The sequence below is a fragment of the Corvus cornix genome, chromosome 6 (assembly GCF_000738735.6).
Source record: "Corvus cornix cornix isolate S_Up_H32 chromosome 6, ASM73873v5, whole genome shotgun sequence".
NCBI classification, from domain to species: domain Eukaryota; kingdom Metazoa; phylum Chordata; class Aves; order Passeriformes; family Corvidae; genus Corvus; species Corvus cornix.
In genome coordinates this window covers 4,157,520-4,173,590 of record NC_046336.1, presented here as the reverse complement: position 1 = coordinate 4,173,590, position 16,071 = coordinate 4,157,520, and the positions used below count along the sequence as shown (strand labels likewise).

General features: G+C 45.4%; 2 protein-coding genes across 2 annotated transcripts; one reads left to right on the top strand and one right to left on the bottom strand.

Annotated features, from left to right (window-relative positions):
- The first annotated feature begins 161 nt into the window (after positions 1-161).
- On the top strand, positions 162-4,502 carry PSTK (phosphoseryl-tRNA kinase). The gene is given in 7 exon segments (XM_039554168.1): positions 162-437; positions 642-749; positions 751-901; positions 1,649-1,847; positions 2,261-2,336; positions 2,476-2,569; positions 3,288-4,502. Coding segments are annotated over 7 exon segments (1,092 nt in total). The 3' UTR covers positions 3,476-4,502.
- A 3,305-nt stretch (positions 4,503-7,807) lies between these two features.
- On the bottom strand, positions 7,808-16,038 carry IKZF5 (IKAROS family zinc finger 5). Its single transcript, XM_039554319.1, has 6 exons — positions 15,998-16,038; positions 13,564-13,630; positions 12,627-12,717; positions 12,153-12,315; positions 11,692-11,874; positions 7,808-9,059 (listed from the first exon to the last, which is right to left on the bottom strand). The coding sequence occupies exons 4-6, from the start codon at positions 12,283-12,285 to the stop codon at positions 8,116-8,118; spliced, it is 1,260 nt and encodes a 419-aa protein (XP_039410253.1). The 5' UTR covers positions 12,286-12,315; positions 12,627-12,717; positions 13,564-13,630; positions 15,998-16,038; the 3' UTR covers positions 7,808-8,115.
- Positions 16,039-16,071: the final 33 nt, after the last annotated feature.

Sequence of the window (16,071 nt, the reverse complement as noted above, 5' to 3'; positions counted from 1 at the left end):
GCGGGGATGACGGTCGGGGGTCACTAAAGCAAATTCTTGAGTTTATTGTGACACCAGAATTGGGTAAAAAAAGGGTAAAACCAGAGCCGCGTAACAGGGGCCGTTTCTGGCCCTGCGTTTGAGCCGAGCCCGCCAGGGGGCGCCGCGCGACGCGGGGGCGCATGCGCACAGCGCCGGCGGAAGCCGCGGGAGCGGCAGCGCTGGCGGCGGCGGAGCAGCAGCAGCGGGGGAGCGGCGGGCGGCGCCCGAGTGGGGGCTGTGCCTGCTGTGCGGGCTGCCCGCGGCCGGCAAAATCCAGCCTGGCCCGCGCCCTGCGCCGCCGGCTGCCGCAGCGCCCGGGCTGGGCCTGCGCGCTCCTCGCCTACGACGAGCTCATCCCGCGGAGGCCTTTCTGCCCGCGCGCGCCGGGGGCGGGCCCGCTCGAGCCGTCCCCGTTGGTCAGTGCCGCTGCGCTCAAGCGGCCGGTCGGGCGCGCCGCGGTTACGTCACCAGTATGCGACCGGGCGTTGCCAGGCAACGGGACGCGGCCGCCGCGGAGCCGGGGTTGGGCCGGGGCCCTCACGGGCTGGCCCGGGGAGGCGCGAGAGCGCTCAGCAGCAGCGATGCGGCGGCCGTGATCTCTCCCCTTCCTCTCTCCACAGCTGCCCGGCTGGAAGCGGAGCCGCCGCGAGCTGCTGCAGTGCCTGGAGGGATTCCTGCGGGCGCTGCTCACCGGGGCGTCGCTGCCCGGGCCCGCGCAGCCGGGCTGGGGAGCGCTTCCTGGGTTGCTGCCGCCGGGAGGGGCTGCTGCCTGCCGCGGAGGGGGACGCCGGAGCCGCCTCCCGGCCGCTCGTCCTCCTGTTGGATGACAACTTCTATTACCAGAGCATGCGGTACGAGGTGTACCAGCTGGCCCGCAAATGTAATTATTCCTTGTTCTTCGGCATGGGGCTGTTTGTAGGGAATTCGGTGCACTTCAGCTGCTTTCTTTCAAGTGCTCTCTTGGAGCGTTGGTTATTCTGAATTGCTGGATATGTGTAATATAGTAGCAATCTGTGTAACTTTATTATTGTCTTATTATAAATTGGTAGATCATGTAAAATCCTTCCTAGAGCAGCCTTAAAGCACCTTCCAGTACATAAGGAGGCTCCAAGAGAGCTGGAGGGGGACTTTGGACAAGGGCATGGAGTGCCAGAACAAAGGGAATGGCTTCCCAGTGCCAGAGGGCAGGGCTGGATGGGATATTGGGAAGGAATTGTTCCCTGTGAGGGTGGGCAGGCCCTGGCACAGGGTGCCCAGAGCAGCTGTGGCTGCCCCTGGATCCCTGGCAGTGTCCAAGGCCAGGCTGGACGGGGCTTGGAGCAACCTGGGACAGTGGAAGGTGTCCCTGCCCCTGGCAGGGGGAGGAATGAGATGGTCTTTAATGTCCCTTCCAACCCAAACCATTCCATGGTTCCGTGTGTTGATCTCAGACATTGCTTGTGCAGCCTTGAAGGTAAAAGTATGTTCCCTGTTTGTTTGGAAACAAATCCTAGATTTGTTTTCATGTCATGCTCAGAACCAGTGCAGAAGCTCCTCATTCATGTAGAGCTCTTCTCCTGCATGTTGCTCTCAGAAATTGTTACTTGAACTGTTTAAAGATAAAATTCTGTGGTTCCGTTCTTTTTAGATTCCTTGGGCTTCTGCCAGTTATTTTTAGAGTGTCCACTGGAATGCTGCCTGCAGAGGAATCGCCTCAGAAGTGATCCTGTGCCTGAGCAGACAATACATTTAATGGCAAGGAAAATAGAAATGCCAGATCTCAGGAAAAACACTTGGGAGCAGCACAGCCTCATTCTGAGTAGTTCTGATTGCATCTCAGAGGACAAGTATGTTACTGGATTGATCCTAGAGTTTTCCCTAAGAGCTATTTTCAGTGGTAGAAGCTTCTTATTGTATCTACGGAGTGTGTAAAAAATATTCCCAGTGGTGATTTTTGGGAACCAGGCAGTTACACAGAATTCAGGCTCAGTGGGAGCTCACAGCCACCATCCCTTGTAGAATTAACCTCAAAACTCACTGCATTCCTGCCCTCTCATTGAAAATCTCTGTAAATTGTCTGAAACACTAAGACTGGAAATAATGTGAGTTGCAACTGTTTTTCATCTCAGATTGTTTCACTGATTGCCTCAAAAATTTAACTGAAAACTTGCTTTTTTTTTCCTGTAGCATCGTTGTTACAAAATAGAAGAAAAAATCAGTGTCTGATTGCTGTGGTTTAGTCTGTTGTTTGTTTTCTTAGTGAGCAGATCATGAATTTGCTGACCACTGCTTTGGAAAATCCAGAGAGGCCAAACGAGGAGGACGTGGAGCAAAAGGTAGCACTGCTGGGCTTCAGGGCACAGCCTTGGGTGCTGACTGAGGTGCTGCTGATGTGTTGTTTTCAAAAAGCACTTCAAAAGTCAAGTAAATTTAAAGAGTTTGCTTGTTTTCTTCCTTCCTGGTGGCCCTGGCCAGGAGGCAGCTCGAGCCATCTGTGCAGCCAGTGCTGTCCATCAGGCTGACCAGGCATGCAGGAGGGTCATCTCTCAGGCAATGAGGGATGCCAAAGGTACCTCTTCTACCTATCCTACCTATCCTACCTACCCTAGGTGCTAACTGGCAATGGAAAACAGTCCCTGGAATTCCCCTGGGGTAGATTGTTCAGAAATTCTGTCCCAGCAGGTGTGCCTGAGGCAATGGCCTTCACAACTCTAGTCAGTGTTATTTGTGGAAGTTTGTAGATTTTAAAACCAGTATATTTATTAATTGTATTAAATACAGCTTAAATAAACCCACTTAGTACAGAGCAGCATTTTAAGAGGATCTTACTACTGTTTTGGGACACATGTCAGGAAGGACAGGGGCTTTGCAGTCTGCACTGGTTTGCTCATTAGATTATATGAGGAGCAACTCAGTGTCCTTAACTGAAAAGCTCAGCTCTGTGCCTGTGTTCAGACTTCTCTCTGTGACCAGGGACAGGAGGGAACGGCTGCAGCTGTGCCAGGGAGGGTTAGGTTGGATATCAGGAAAAGGTTCTTCTCCCAGAGGGTGCTGGGCACTGCCCAGGCTCCCCAGGGAATGGGCACGGCCCCGAGGCTGCCAGAGCTCCAGGAGCGTTGGGACAGCGCTGCCAGGGGTGCCCAGGGTGGGGTTGTTGGGGGGTCTGGGCAGGGCCAGGGGCTGGACTGGATGATCCTGATGGGTCCCTTCCAACTCAGGATATTCTGTGGTTCTGTGATTTTGTCTGTAAGCATGGAGTTAAAAGTTCAGCTTTAATTTTCTTTTAGGTAAAAACATTCTCCCAAGTGAGATGAAGAGCCTGGCAGAAGAACTCAACAGACTGAAAGCAGAATTTTTGGAAGACTTGAGGCAAGGAAAGACTTTGAAAACCCAATATTCTGATCCTGCTACACGTGTAATTTCTTCATTCCAACATGAGGCAACCAATGTAGTAAATAAATATATTTGTAAATAATGATGTAGAGAATGTTGGGTGTTCAGGAATCCAAAGTGTTTCCAATGCAGTGCTCTGAGTGCTGCTGCTGAGAGATCTGAGGTACAGCTCCCTTCCCTGGAGCCTCTGTGCCTCCTCTCCCTCCTCTGATACGGAAGAGAAACAGTCTAACCAAGCTGTTCTTGGCTGTGGAGATCAGGCCAAGAGCAAACCATCCTGAGACAGAAATTTCATGGAATCAGAAAGAGTCAACCCGGGAGGAGCACTTGGATAATCACCAGCTCCACCCATGGAAGCATATGCAATTAAGAATTGACATGAGACCTAATTAGAAAGTGTTATTTTATTCATATCTTACAAAAGCAAAGCTTCACAACATGAACTACACGAGATAGAGTTATTTCAGAATTAACCGTGTCATCTCAAAAACATTCACTAACATTAAAATTTATTTTACAACTCTAACAGGTTTCATTTTTGCATAAAATCTGCTCTTTACACTGAAATACATATTATTAACAAAGTAGGTACTTAGAAGCACATACACAAAGATTGCTCACTGAAAAATGCTTCAGCAGGAGAGATTTCCTGCAGCAGAACATCCATTTGCTGTAGATTTTCAAAGAAGCTTAAAATTAGTAGAAAACTTGCCAGTGAAGACTTCTAAATTACATTCCCTTCGTCAAAAAGAAACAAAAAGCAAACCTCCAAAACATTCTAGAACAAAACAAACAGTAACAGATTATTTGGCTGGAAAACACTGCTGGAAAGTGTTTCCCAGCACTGGGTTTTATATTAAAATGCCAATCAACATTTTATGTCTAAATCCTCTTCATCTAAACACGTGTCTGTGAAAAAACAACTATTGACTGCTTCACGGTTGAAGCATTAACTGAGATAATGAAGATGTTCAAATGCTTGCATGTCCATTGGAATATTCAGTCTCAAAACAGTAAATGTGTATGAAGAGTGCTATAAATAGTGCATGTTAAAAATGTCCACAAAGCTATAAAATAAGCTATGACAATAAAAACAAAGCCCCCACAAAGTTCATGTTTTGCAACTACAGAACTTAACAGAACCGAGCTATGGAAAAATTCCATCTTCTTCCCAAACTTCCATTAATAACAGTTAAAATGCTAATCACCCACCACCTTATAAGATAAGGATTTGGGGTTTTTAAAAAAAACCAAACAAGTGTAGTGTAGCACATGGAGGACTCAATATGAAAAGTTCCTCTGCCTAAGGACTCAAGCCCCGAATCCTGGACAAATCTCCCTCACTGACTGGGTAAGGCCTGCTTGTGCAAGGGATCATACTCTGAAACAATCTGCCAGTACAAACTCTCTTTAAGTTATAGTCAATAATGTGTACAAATTACGAAAAATAGGAAAATACACCTTCCAAAGCTCCTCAGTTGACAAAAGATGATAATGAGGTCAGGGCATCGTTTGGAGCAACTGAACAACGCAGTGTGATCATGGAACATGAACAGTCCTAGTCCTGGCAAGGACACAGGGATCCACCCCAGGGATCTGGGTGCAGAGCCGAGGGATGGACACCAAAGCTGCTGCTGCTGCCCAAGAACCCCCTGCAATGAGGAGTTTGCCCAAGGAAACAGGGAAAAGAGTTTTTTCATTCCTCAATCATCCATAGATGTCCCAACTAAGCTTTCCCTTAATTGCTCAAGAGCAGAACCAATGGCAGCAGCAGCAGGAAAATCCTCCCAAACAACAACGTGCAAGGCTTGGGGATAGATTTTTCCATACTGAGATCTGTTACTAATAACATACATTCCCCACGATGGGATCCCCTCCTAAACAAGGGCTCTGTTTCCTTAAGATCTTCCAGGCTTCCTCTTGCTCCCAACTGCTCCATTAGTGACCTATCCTTAGTTTTGTTCAAGGCCATCGTGGTTCAGGAGTCATTTCTCTAAATCACCAGATCATGAGACAAAGAAAAGCCTCTAACAATGTTAACACTGCCAGCAGAAGCCCCAGTGGTCAGAAATCACATCTGTGCACATGGAAGTTACTCTCCCTACGATACCAGGAGGGAGAAAGCCACAAGCCAAGGAGAACCTGGCTGCTGTCATCACTCAGCACTGTTAGGTGCTCCCTGGAGCACCACCATTCCACAAATTTCCTTGGAAAACTTGCAAGAGCATAGGAATAGGAGATTGCATCATCTATCAAACAGGCAAGGAAAACCACTTCTACAAATTACTAATTGTAAAGGTCTCCAAGAGAAATGTCTCTTATTCTAATATTATTTACTAAAATACTATAGTATTTTAGCCAAATTTAAATTGTAGAATTGTTCAATGTGTGATCCAAAGAGAGCCACCATTTCTGCCCTCACTGACTAGAAAAAAAATTTGATTCCAAAACTTGCCCAGGAGCAGTAACTTCCAACTGGATTCCAGTTCAATCAGCTTTTACGTCTTAAAGTTTGTTTATGCACACAGACTTGCAGTTTTACTTATAAATCTAAAAGATATAAAGCAACAATGAAATATTTTGGAATTAGTGTCATGATGAAAAATGTCAATTACATTCTGTCTTACAAATTTGGCAAAATGAATTCTGAACCAGGTCTGAAAACAAAACAGTTTTTAGGAGTGACAGTGTTATTGTTCATCTTCTCTACACTGGAACCACTTCAGAGGCAGATTTCTGACCTCGTTATTACAAGACTGCACAGCCAAGAATCCAGTTCCTCAAGCACAGAAATTCAACAGTAGGTCAGTCAGGTGGAGAGAAACATGTCTGGTATCCAAATTTCTATTTAATTAGAGTCAAAATTACTTCTGCAGCTAAAATTCTTAGGTGGTTTTCCTGCATCGATCTCACCCTGATCACTGCAAGTTTTTCCATTGGCTTCAGGAAGGTTCAGTCCCCATAACAATATAAATTTGAATAAGCCACACATTTGGCATTCAGATTCCAATCTCTGATTTGTGGAACATTAAAATCTTCTTGCTTTTAACAAAACATGGTTTGCTGATAGAAAAAGGGGAATATATAAGGGAAGCTTTAATTCGTCTCAAGTAAGACAAACCAAGGTAAAAGTGCATGTCTAAATATGGGAAACGTAACAGTCCTTCCTTTATTTTTAATGTCTCAAATTCTTATTTAGCACATTAAGTTCTTATGAATTTTGCTCATGTTTTATTCAGGTTTATATTAAAGTGCCTGTCCTTTAGCTCGGGGGCTTCTAACGATGTACAGTGTGAAACAAAACAACTTCAGTTACCATTTGCCACCTACAATTCCTAAAAACAACTTCATGTAGTCAGCCAGTTTTCCTTTGCATCCTACATGGAGCCCAGAAAAAGCCAGAGGTCCTTCCCCTTATTTCCAGCACACCCAAAGGACATCAAACACAGGAGAGGGGACAAACCAGGCCTCCAAGTCAGCTGAAGTTTACAATGAACTGGATTATACAACTCTCAAACATACAGGCAACCTCTCAGTTGTAGCCTGGCCCAACATAAAACTGAACAAAGGAGTTTAAAGTTGTAAACTTCTTGTTTGTTTCTATCAGAACTTCTATCAGCAGGACAGAAGTCTAATTGTGCAAATTTTAAATATCTGTACAACTCAGTTTAAGGCAGTTAGAAATCTCACAGAATATATATTAGTTCTACAGGCTCTTCATTATGTCTCTAAAAATTGCCTCCTCTGAAAAAGAATGACATGTAAAATTTTGGTAGAGTGTAGGTAAAATAAGGTATCTTACTTTTACGTTTCTCTAATTCATGAATTACAGGCATTTAGCTCTTTTTTTCCTATCAGAGTGTTATTCACAATAACCTGTTATCTCCTAGTTCTGTGCTAATAGTTAAATTAGTGTTTTAAGTCCTAGCATGAAGAGTTTAGACTGTACTAAACAAAAACTTGTAATTAACGTTCCTCAGATTAAAGCAACTTTTACATCAAATTGAATTTGTATGTGAAAGTTGCTTCTGTTTGTTCGAGTAGCCAAGTTTTTAAGGATTTCTCCAAAGTCATAGAAGGTTGGGGTTGGAAGGAACATTAAAGGAGGGACACCTTCCACTATCCCGGATTGCTCCAAGCCCTCTCCAACCTGGCCTTGGAAACTTCCAGGGATCCAGGGGTAGCCACAGCTTCTCTGGGCACCCTGTGCCAGGGTCTCCCCACCCTCCTAGGGAACAATTCCTTCCCAATACCCCATCTAACCCTGCCCTCTGTCACTTTGAAGCCATTCCTCCTTGCCCTGTCACTACATGATGTGTCAGTGCATTGACCTTTCGTATTTTATGGATAATATGTCTTGTCTCGCCTAGTAAACAATCTGGGAATTACATCCTATGGTTCAGGACACACACTCTGCTTCTCCATTTGCAGAATGTTTATTGGGATTAAGTGCAAGCAACTTAAATTTAGCAACCACAGCGTGTAAATGCATTCCAACCCTTACAGCACTCTTGGCTTTTTTGAAAGGCTACATATAAAACAACAACCGACTCTGATACAAAATTTCCCTGGCAAGTTTTACTAGAACACGGAAATCAATTTGCCTCCTTTGTCGAATTGCTAAATGTGAAGATTCCTTATGGGAATGTGCAAGCTTTCCATCAGCAAGTATGAAAAATAGACTGTAATATGTTAAAAAACTAAACGAAAGCATGTTCTCAGTCAATGTTGATTATGTTGGCCTCTTGCGAAGTGGCAAGCGAAGTCATACTTGTTTTTACACTTACACCCACAAATGTTACACTGGAAAGGATTTTCAAATCCATGGCATCCCATGTGGATGGTGTAAAGGATATTGTCCGCAAAGTACATGTCACAGTGTGGGCAGTGGTGCAGGAGCTGAGGGTCCTGAACTGGCAGGGTTGGAGCTGGAGTGCTTGGCTGACTGTTACTGATACTGGGTGTACTGGTGTGGGCACTGCGGTCACTGCTGGGCCCTGCCACGGGACTATAGTTCCTTTGATTGTGTGTTGGCCGGGAATCGGGGCTGGTTGGAGAGGAATTTTGAGGAATATTTGCTGACACAGCTGAAACTACTGCAGGTGCAGCAGGCTGCTGTATCATGAAAGGCTTTTCATCTTGACAGGAAACAACGTCAGGAGAGGCTGGATTTTGGTTTTCAGGCGGCAAGCTGGACAACTGTCCTGCCAACGTGGAGAGCTGGTTTAAAGGATTATCCACCATGAGGTCTTGTGGATCTCTTGGCAAGCCACTGCTCTGAGTCGTTTTTGTCATGCTCTCGTACGCCTCAGTCTGGATATTGGGGATTTCGTGAGTGAAATCATTAAGGTAGTCTGGTTTCTGCACCACCATGGAAGGTGGACTCAAATTAATTAATGCCCTTCTGCTGTACCCCAAATTGCTGGTTTTCTTCTGCAGAACCCCCCACATCTTCTTGCTGCTTAGGGAAGACCTCGTCCCCTTGATGGGCACCATCTTGTGCTTGCGCCGGCGGTGGTGGGACAGGTTGCTGCGGTCGCTGCAGCGGAAGGAGCACAGCTCACACTTGTAGGGCTTCTCCCCGGTGTGGGACCGCATGTGAGCCTCCAGGTGACGCTCGTAGGCCGAAGCAAAGGGACACAGGTGGCACCTGTGTGGCTTCTCTCCTGGAAAATCAGAATAGATTATCCCATAGCACCTCGGAGCGCCTGGAAAAGGCCTTGTGTGGGACACAGAGTGGCTCACTGTGAGCTGCTCGTCAAACTTCAGTCACTGCCAGCTCGAGCTCAGCTGAGTATCCTGGGAGAGTGGAGAACACTGGGACAGGTCTGCCTCACCCAAGGGATCATCAGCACAGGGAAAAACCTGAGTGGAATTAGCATAACTTCCCTAGGAATGTCAAGGACTGAATCCAGCGATGTTTGTGGCGCCTTTACCTGGATCCAACCTCTCCCTCACCCATGGAGTGCACGGGGGAACACAGGAATGTCTGTACCACCAAAATGTTACTGTTCTTCGTAACTGTGTCTAAACTGCGAGGGAGGGTCCTTCCAAATATCCCTACTTTTAAACATCCTAGAACTACCGCCTAAATAACCTATGCACACAGGTAGCCACTCAAGAACTGAGCTTTGAGAAAGGGTCCCGTGGCTAAAGAGTTATAACAATAGCAAGGTACTCTCTGGAGAGCTGTGTGCTTTCCCAGATGGGAGATGGGATGATGATCAGGGTGATCATCACCTCCTTTTGCACAGAACTTTGCTCTTCTATTAAATGGAATTTATAGGTATTCAAATTAACATTCTAAAAAATACTCAGAAAACTTTCAAACATAATTACAGGCCAACACATTTGTAACACAGCACTTCAGGACTTCTGATTTCCCTTGATCTAGGAGTTATAGATCCAAGTCTGCAATATCAGAAGTGCCTAAAGGATTTGATGTGTGCTCAGGTGCTGAAATGAAAGACCATCTTACTCGTCCTCTCTAGAACACCACCTCAATTTCTAAATCCCTGTCATGTAACTGATGAGCATCCCACAGTTTGGAATCACAACCTGGGATACCAAATAGATTTTTTTTTCTCTATATCACTGGCTCTCCAAGAGGAAAGAAATCCATTTCAGGTGCTACCTCTAAGTTCATTCTTTGCACCAAATGAAACCATGATTTGTCCATGAGCATCTCTCTATATTCATATATATATACACACAAAGGTGTGTAAAGATCAGGAGATTTGGTACAATGGTAGGAGAAGATTGATAAACTCCCTGCATTCCCACAGAGTTTGCCAATCTGAATGGTCTTATTTCATTCTGAACTGGTTACACAGAGATAAAAGTTTTGCATCACACACAGCACAACACAGCTGGTGAACTACTCATTATCTACTATCAGACTCAGCACGAAGCCAATCCCAGAGTAGGTTGCACTTAAAAATAATAGTAACAGTTGCATGATCATGCCTGGGTCACAATTACTTTGGCCAATGTCCAGGATGCTGCACCTGTTTATGTACACTGCTCTGAGGCTATGAGTCAGCTGCCACTTCCCTGTTTTAATGCTGACTCATCTGAGCCTTCACAGCATAAGTAATCCATCTCCTGGCCCTCTGCCAGGCTTCCAAGCGAAACAACACTCAGGCCTTGGATCTCCTTGCCCCTGAGTGAAAAAATAAAACAAACCAAACCAGAAAAACTAAAATAACTCTTTTTTTTTGTTCTGGAAGACACAAGAGAAGAATTTACCAGCACTTCAGAATGTGAACCTCAGAACTCTCTGATTTCTGGTTGGTTGCCATTTCCTACCCCATTATGCCCTCTTAACACACACCAACACTGCAGGGCCAGGGCACAGAGCCCCACCTTCCCCAAAATCCACCCAGGCAGTTACTGTGTGGAAGGAATGGCTCTCAGCAAAGTGAGAATCTGACTAACTGTACCGGAGGAGAGCTACAATGACATCCCAGATTCAACAATGTTTCCTTCAAGGTGAGTCCCAAAATGCCACCTAAGAGCACTGAGAAGAGACACTTGGAAGTTTCGGGACAGTCCATACCAGACTGGGAACTTGTAAAAACTTTCATTCTTTGCTGAAGACAAATTCTTTCTACTTAACAGTCCTAAAGTCTTCTGTATTGGTGTAATTTACTTGACAGACTTCAGAAGCACCTTTCTTTTTTTTCCTCTCATTTGCCATGAAGTTGGAGCTTTTGGAACAGTTTAGGATATTCTAACCTTTACTGAGAGTTCTGCTTTTCAGGTATATACACCCAACAGTGGCAAATGCTCCTTAACAAGCCACAGATGATAATTTTTCTGTTCACAATTGATATCAATCACTTATTTGATGATATGTCCTCACATTTGAATATTCTACCAATAACTTTATTCTTATTACTATGCTTTGTACTTCCACATCTAGAACGTTGTGCAGAACACGAATATTTTCATAGCTGAACACCAGAGGAAGAAAAGCCCCTATAAATGTCCATGTAGCCACATGTACATTTGTCACTTTTCTCATCAGCACAGAAAAACTAAAAGGTATTTTTAAGGCCCTTCAATTTACATGGAAGCTTTCATGCTAAACTTTACTCTCCTGTAGTTATAATAATCATAAATGTCAGTAGGAATTTGCACGGCACACCTTTGCAAAATTCGACTACAAAACCCCACCAATACCCAGTTATTGTTAAGAACTCACACTGCTTGAATTTGCCAACTCCTGACATGCAAATCCCAACGTTGGTGAACACCCCAAGGTGTCCCAGCCAAGCAGAGCAGAACATTCCATACCTGTGTGAATCCTGATGTGCTCTATGAGCCGTGCTGTTCCTTTGCTGGCATAGTTGCAGTATCGACACTTTAACTTTCCATCAAAAGTCCTTTCAAACCCATCCACCAACATTCCTGAGTTTTCATCCAGTGAAACTTCAACAGAAGGATGATCCAGACCATTCTGATCCCCTTCTGTCCCAGCTGGGAACAATGCAACACAGATTTTAATGAAGAATCTGTGGGACACCATCTGTCATGCTGTGAGCAAATGCCAAATGTCTTTTGCTTCTCTCTGCCCTTGGTCTTTAAATATAGAGAACTACAAAAACATGCCCAGTTTAAAACAAGGTACATACACACCCTTTGTGACATGAAAATGACCATGAGAAATGCTTCCATACAGCTGCAACATTACCTGGAATGTGAACAGTGAAGTCACTCTCAAAAAAATCAAAGTTATGGTACTGGAGTCAGCTCACCTCCCTGGAGAGTCTCTACTTCCTTGTCACCAGTAACTGATCCAGAAATCATATTGACATGGTGAGTCTGCTGGGTCAGATACTCCTGAAAATCTTTCACAAAATCCAACGGTTCTGCCTTCTTTTCCCCCATACTGACTCTTTCATTTACAACCTCTTGTGCCTAGAAGGAAAAATGTTTTCATAATACAAGTGTCATTGAATTTAAATAAATTCACTATAACAAGCTTGGGATTGGTGTTGATTTTAAGTGAAGGATTACTTTTATCACACAGTAAATGCACAAACTGACAACCATAAGAATATTGGGTTTTGAATTTTTAACCATAAAAGATCACCAAATACAATTTATGGGGACATTGCTTTCAGCAACAGGTAAATGACATAATAAAATAATAAATAAAATTTAAAACCAAAAAAATTACACATTAATAAAAATCAACTTGCCTTTAAAAAAAAAAAAAAGGATCATACCTGAATTTTAGTTCCCTGCTAACTAGCAAACATGCTCCAAAATGTAACCCAACACGTCAGATAAACAGCACAGGGTGGCTCCTCCACTTTCCTTAGAAGGAATAAAAAGGAAATGTGAGTCCATTACTATTCCCAACCCCCATGAGTTATAAGAAAGAAACCTGAAAAATATTTGTGTTTGAAAGACAAGGCTCTAACACTGTGCTGCTCTGAATTTTATTAAAACAATCACACTTCCAGTAAAAGTTTTTCAAAGGCTGCATCCCCTGCTTCCGGCACGTCACCTGAAGGACATTTCTGTCTCACTGACTGTTTTTCCAATGAACATCTGGCTCCAAAAAAGTCCCAGATTTGGGTCAGTCAATTATGGGAACTACAATGCTGGGAAACAACTGAATGCTGGTGATTAGCAAAGCTGAAAAGAAGCCTTAGAGAAAGCACTGTTTCATACTTCTCCCAAAATTTTACTTTCCTATCCTGAGAAAAAGTCTTAATCCAGTCCATTATTTTGCACTGAACGATTAAAATATTCCCCAGCAATCAGTAGCCAGGCTTGTTTTTGGGTTTGTAAATAACAAATCTCTATTAAGTCTCAATTCACAGAATTTGGGAAGACAGAACTTCCCAACTTGGGATACAGTTGGAAGGACAACAACAAGTCTTTCACATTATTCCTGCAGATTATAATCAGAAATAATTAACAATGCTACCATTTCAATAAAAATATTCTTTATTTTTTAATAGCTACTTAGGTGGCCTACAGAAACTCAAGTTCTCAGTTCCTGTGTGTCCAAAGCTGCTTACAAGTGTTTTGTTCATTTTTGGCATCGAGATGAGGATGTTCTTTCACATCTTACCTGAGTGTGCACAACTCCCAGCATTTATTATCACCCTTAAGTTAGTCTGGAACACATCTGTATGTATCTATCTTACCTACCCTCTTTCAGGTGTCACCAGCCTCCTGCAAAGCTTATGTTAATTTGTGTTCCATTTGTTGGTGCCTCCTGCAATAAAACAAAGACATCAGGATATGAATTAAAGGTAAGGAAGAGAAAATCAGGACAATGTAACATAGAGTCCTGACCAGGATGACTTTCCATGATTGATAATAAGAAATAACGATTTAAAGTTAAACCATTCTAAACAACATCAAAGGCTGCGTAATCAGAGGAGAATCTGTGTGTGCCTTTGGGTAAGGCACTAAAACTCTTTTCATAGAATCAGGGAATAGGTTGGGTTGGAGGGACCTCAAACACCATCTTGTTCCACCCCCTGCCATGGGCAGGGACACCTTCTGCTATCCCAGGTGGCTCCAAGCCCCGTCCAACCTGGCCTTGGACACTGCCAGGGATCCAGGGGCAGCCCCAGCTGCTCTGGGCACTCTGTGCCAGGGCCCCACCACCCTCACAGGGAAGAATTTCTCCCTAATGTCCCATATAAACCCATTCTCTGTCAGTTTAAAGCCATTGTCCCTTGTCCTGTCACTCCAGGCCCTTGTAAATCCATCTTTCTTTTGGGTCCCTTCAGGCACTGGAAAGCCACAATTAGGTCACTCCAAAGCCTTCTCTACTCTAGACTGAACAATCCCAATTCTCTCAGCCTTACTTGATTGCATTGATTGCTTTTATAATTACATTTAATTTTGAAATAAAATGACATAAAATTTCATAAACTGCATAAAACTTCCTTCCTCTACCTCATTGATTTAACATGAAAACACTCATCCTTTTCTTTACGTCAGTGTAGGGAAGTCACCACAATTTAAGCACGACCCAAAAGCTCCCATTTGTATGCTCAAACACTTCTATGATTTTACAGGGTATTTTTTAGAGCTATGCAGCCAGCAGCTCTCCTTCTCAGGGGAGAATGATGCACATCTGATCCTTGCTGTGTCACTCCTGCAAACCAGAAAATGCAATTCTAATGATCGGAAACAGAGCAGCCCAGCTTGTGTTTCACACACCAGGGATGAGCTGATCACACAGGGTGTGTTACTCGAGCTCTGCTGACACAACCACACCTCCTCCAGCTTCACACAACGAGGAGCAGAGCACTGCTTACTCGTTTTCTACCCGGCCACAACTGCTGGGCTGAACAGTGGTCACAGCACTGCGGTGACCTAAGTTTGTTGTCAAAGAATGTGCCAGGATGAAATATTCTGCCTAAATAATGCTGCTGAAGAAAGTAGTTCATACAGAGTACACCCAGTAGTTTCACACACACAGCCAGAATTAATCCTGCAGTAATTAGAAGAGTATAAAGTAACTATGAGGACATGTATGCAGTGAGAGATTAAAATTGCTACAAGCGTATGTATGCATCCCACCTTCTTCTAAGGAATCCAGGGAAGAAAAAAAGGAGGCATCTCTCTGTTCCATCTTTTTCAGGGCACATAAATTAAAGCAAAAAGGATCCCAAACTCCACTCAAGCCCTGCCCGATCCTCCTGAAGGGGTTTTGACCGTGGGAAGGGGGAGTGAAGCACAGCGGCGGTGGCCGCCCGTGCCCTGTCATCAACCCTGAACACCCCCGGTCGACCCCGCGCCTCCTCCTCCCCACGCGAGGGTGGGAAGCGACACGGCCACGCGAAACCTCCCGTAAACCCGCGTGTCCCGTTCTGGGCTCCGCGGGACAAGAGAGACGGAGCTTCTGGAGAGGATCCAGCGAAGGGCAGCAAAGATGCTGAAGGGACCGGAGCATCTCCCTGACCAGGAAAGGCTGAGGGAGCTGGGGCTGCTCAGCCTCGAGAAGAGAGAGCTGAGAGGGTCCCTCAGCCCTGCGTGTCCCTGCCCGCACGGAGGGCTCCGAGCAGGGCCCGGGCTCGGCTCGGGGGGCCCAGCAGCGGCACCAGAGGAACGGGCAGGAGCTGATGCACAGCAAGTTCCACCTGAACATGAGGAAGAACTTCTTTACTGTGAGGGTGACAGCGCTGAAACGGACTGCCCAGAAAGGGTGTGGAGTCTCCCTCACTGGAGACATCCCAGAACCCGTGCCATGTGTTCTGGGATGGCCCTGCTTGAGCAGGGAGGTGGGACCGGATTGATTCCGTCCAACCTCACCCACTCTTTGATTCTGTGATTACAGTAATTCTGTAATTCTCTAAATTTCTGTGATGCGGTAATTTCTGTGACTCCTCTGACTTCTGTGTCCCCCGGCTTCAGATCAAGGGAGAAGCCTCGGGGCTGTGCCGCTGACCCGGCCCCGCAGCCGGCGGGGCAGCGCGGCCCTCCCCAAGCGCTGCCCCCCGCCCCCGCCGCCCGGCCCCATCATGGCACAGGGAGGCCCCAGAAGGAGAGGGAAGGAGAGAAAGGGAGAAGGAAAGAGACGGAAGGAGAGAAAAGAAGAGGGAAGGAGAGGACAGGCAGCACTCACCGCCGCCGCCCCGCGCCACTCCCGCCTCCCGCCGCCGCCATGTTTGTTGTGCCGCCCCCGGCCCGGCCCGGCCC

Bases quoted from the DNA above. Each gene is read 5' to 3' on its own strand.
- IKZF5 (XM_039554319.1), bottom strand. From the start codon at position 12,285: ATGGGGGAAAAGAAGGCAGAACCGTTGGATTTTGTGAAAGATTTTCAG. The intron at 11,875-12,152 runs GTGAGCTGACTC...CATTGTTCCCAG, and splicing joins AGTAGAGACTCTCCAGGGAG to CTGGGACAGAAGGGGATCAG. The intron at 9,060-11,691 runs GTATGGAATGTT...CTGATTTTCCAG, and splicing joins GCACATCAGGATTCACACAG to GAGAGAAGCCACACAGGTGC.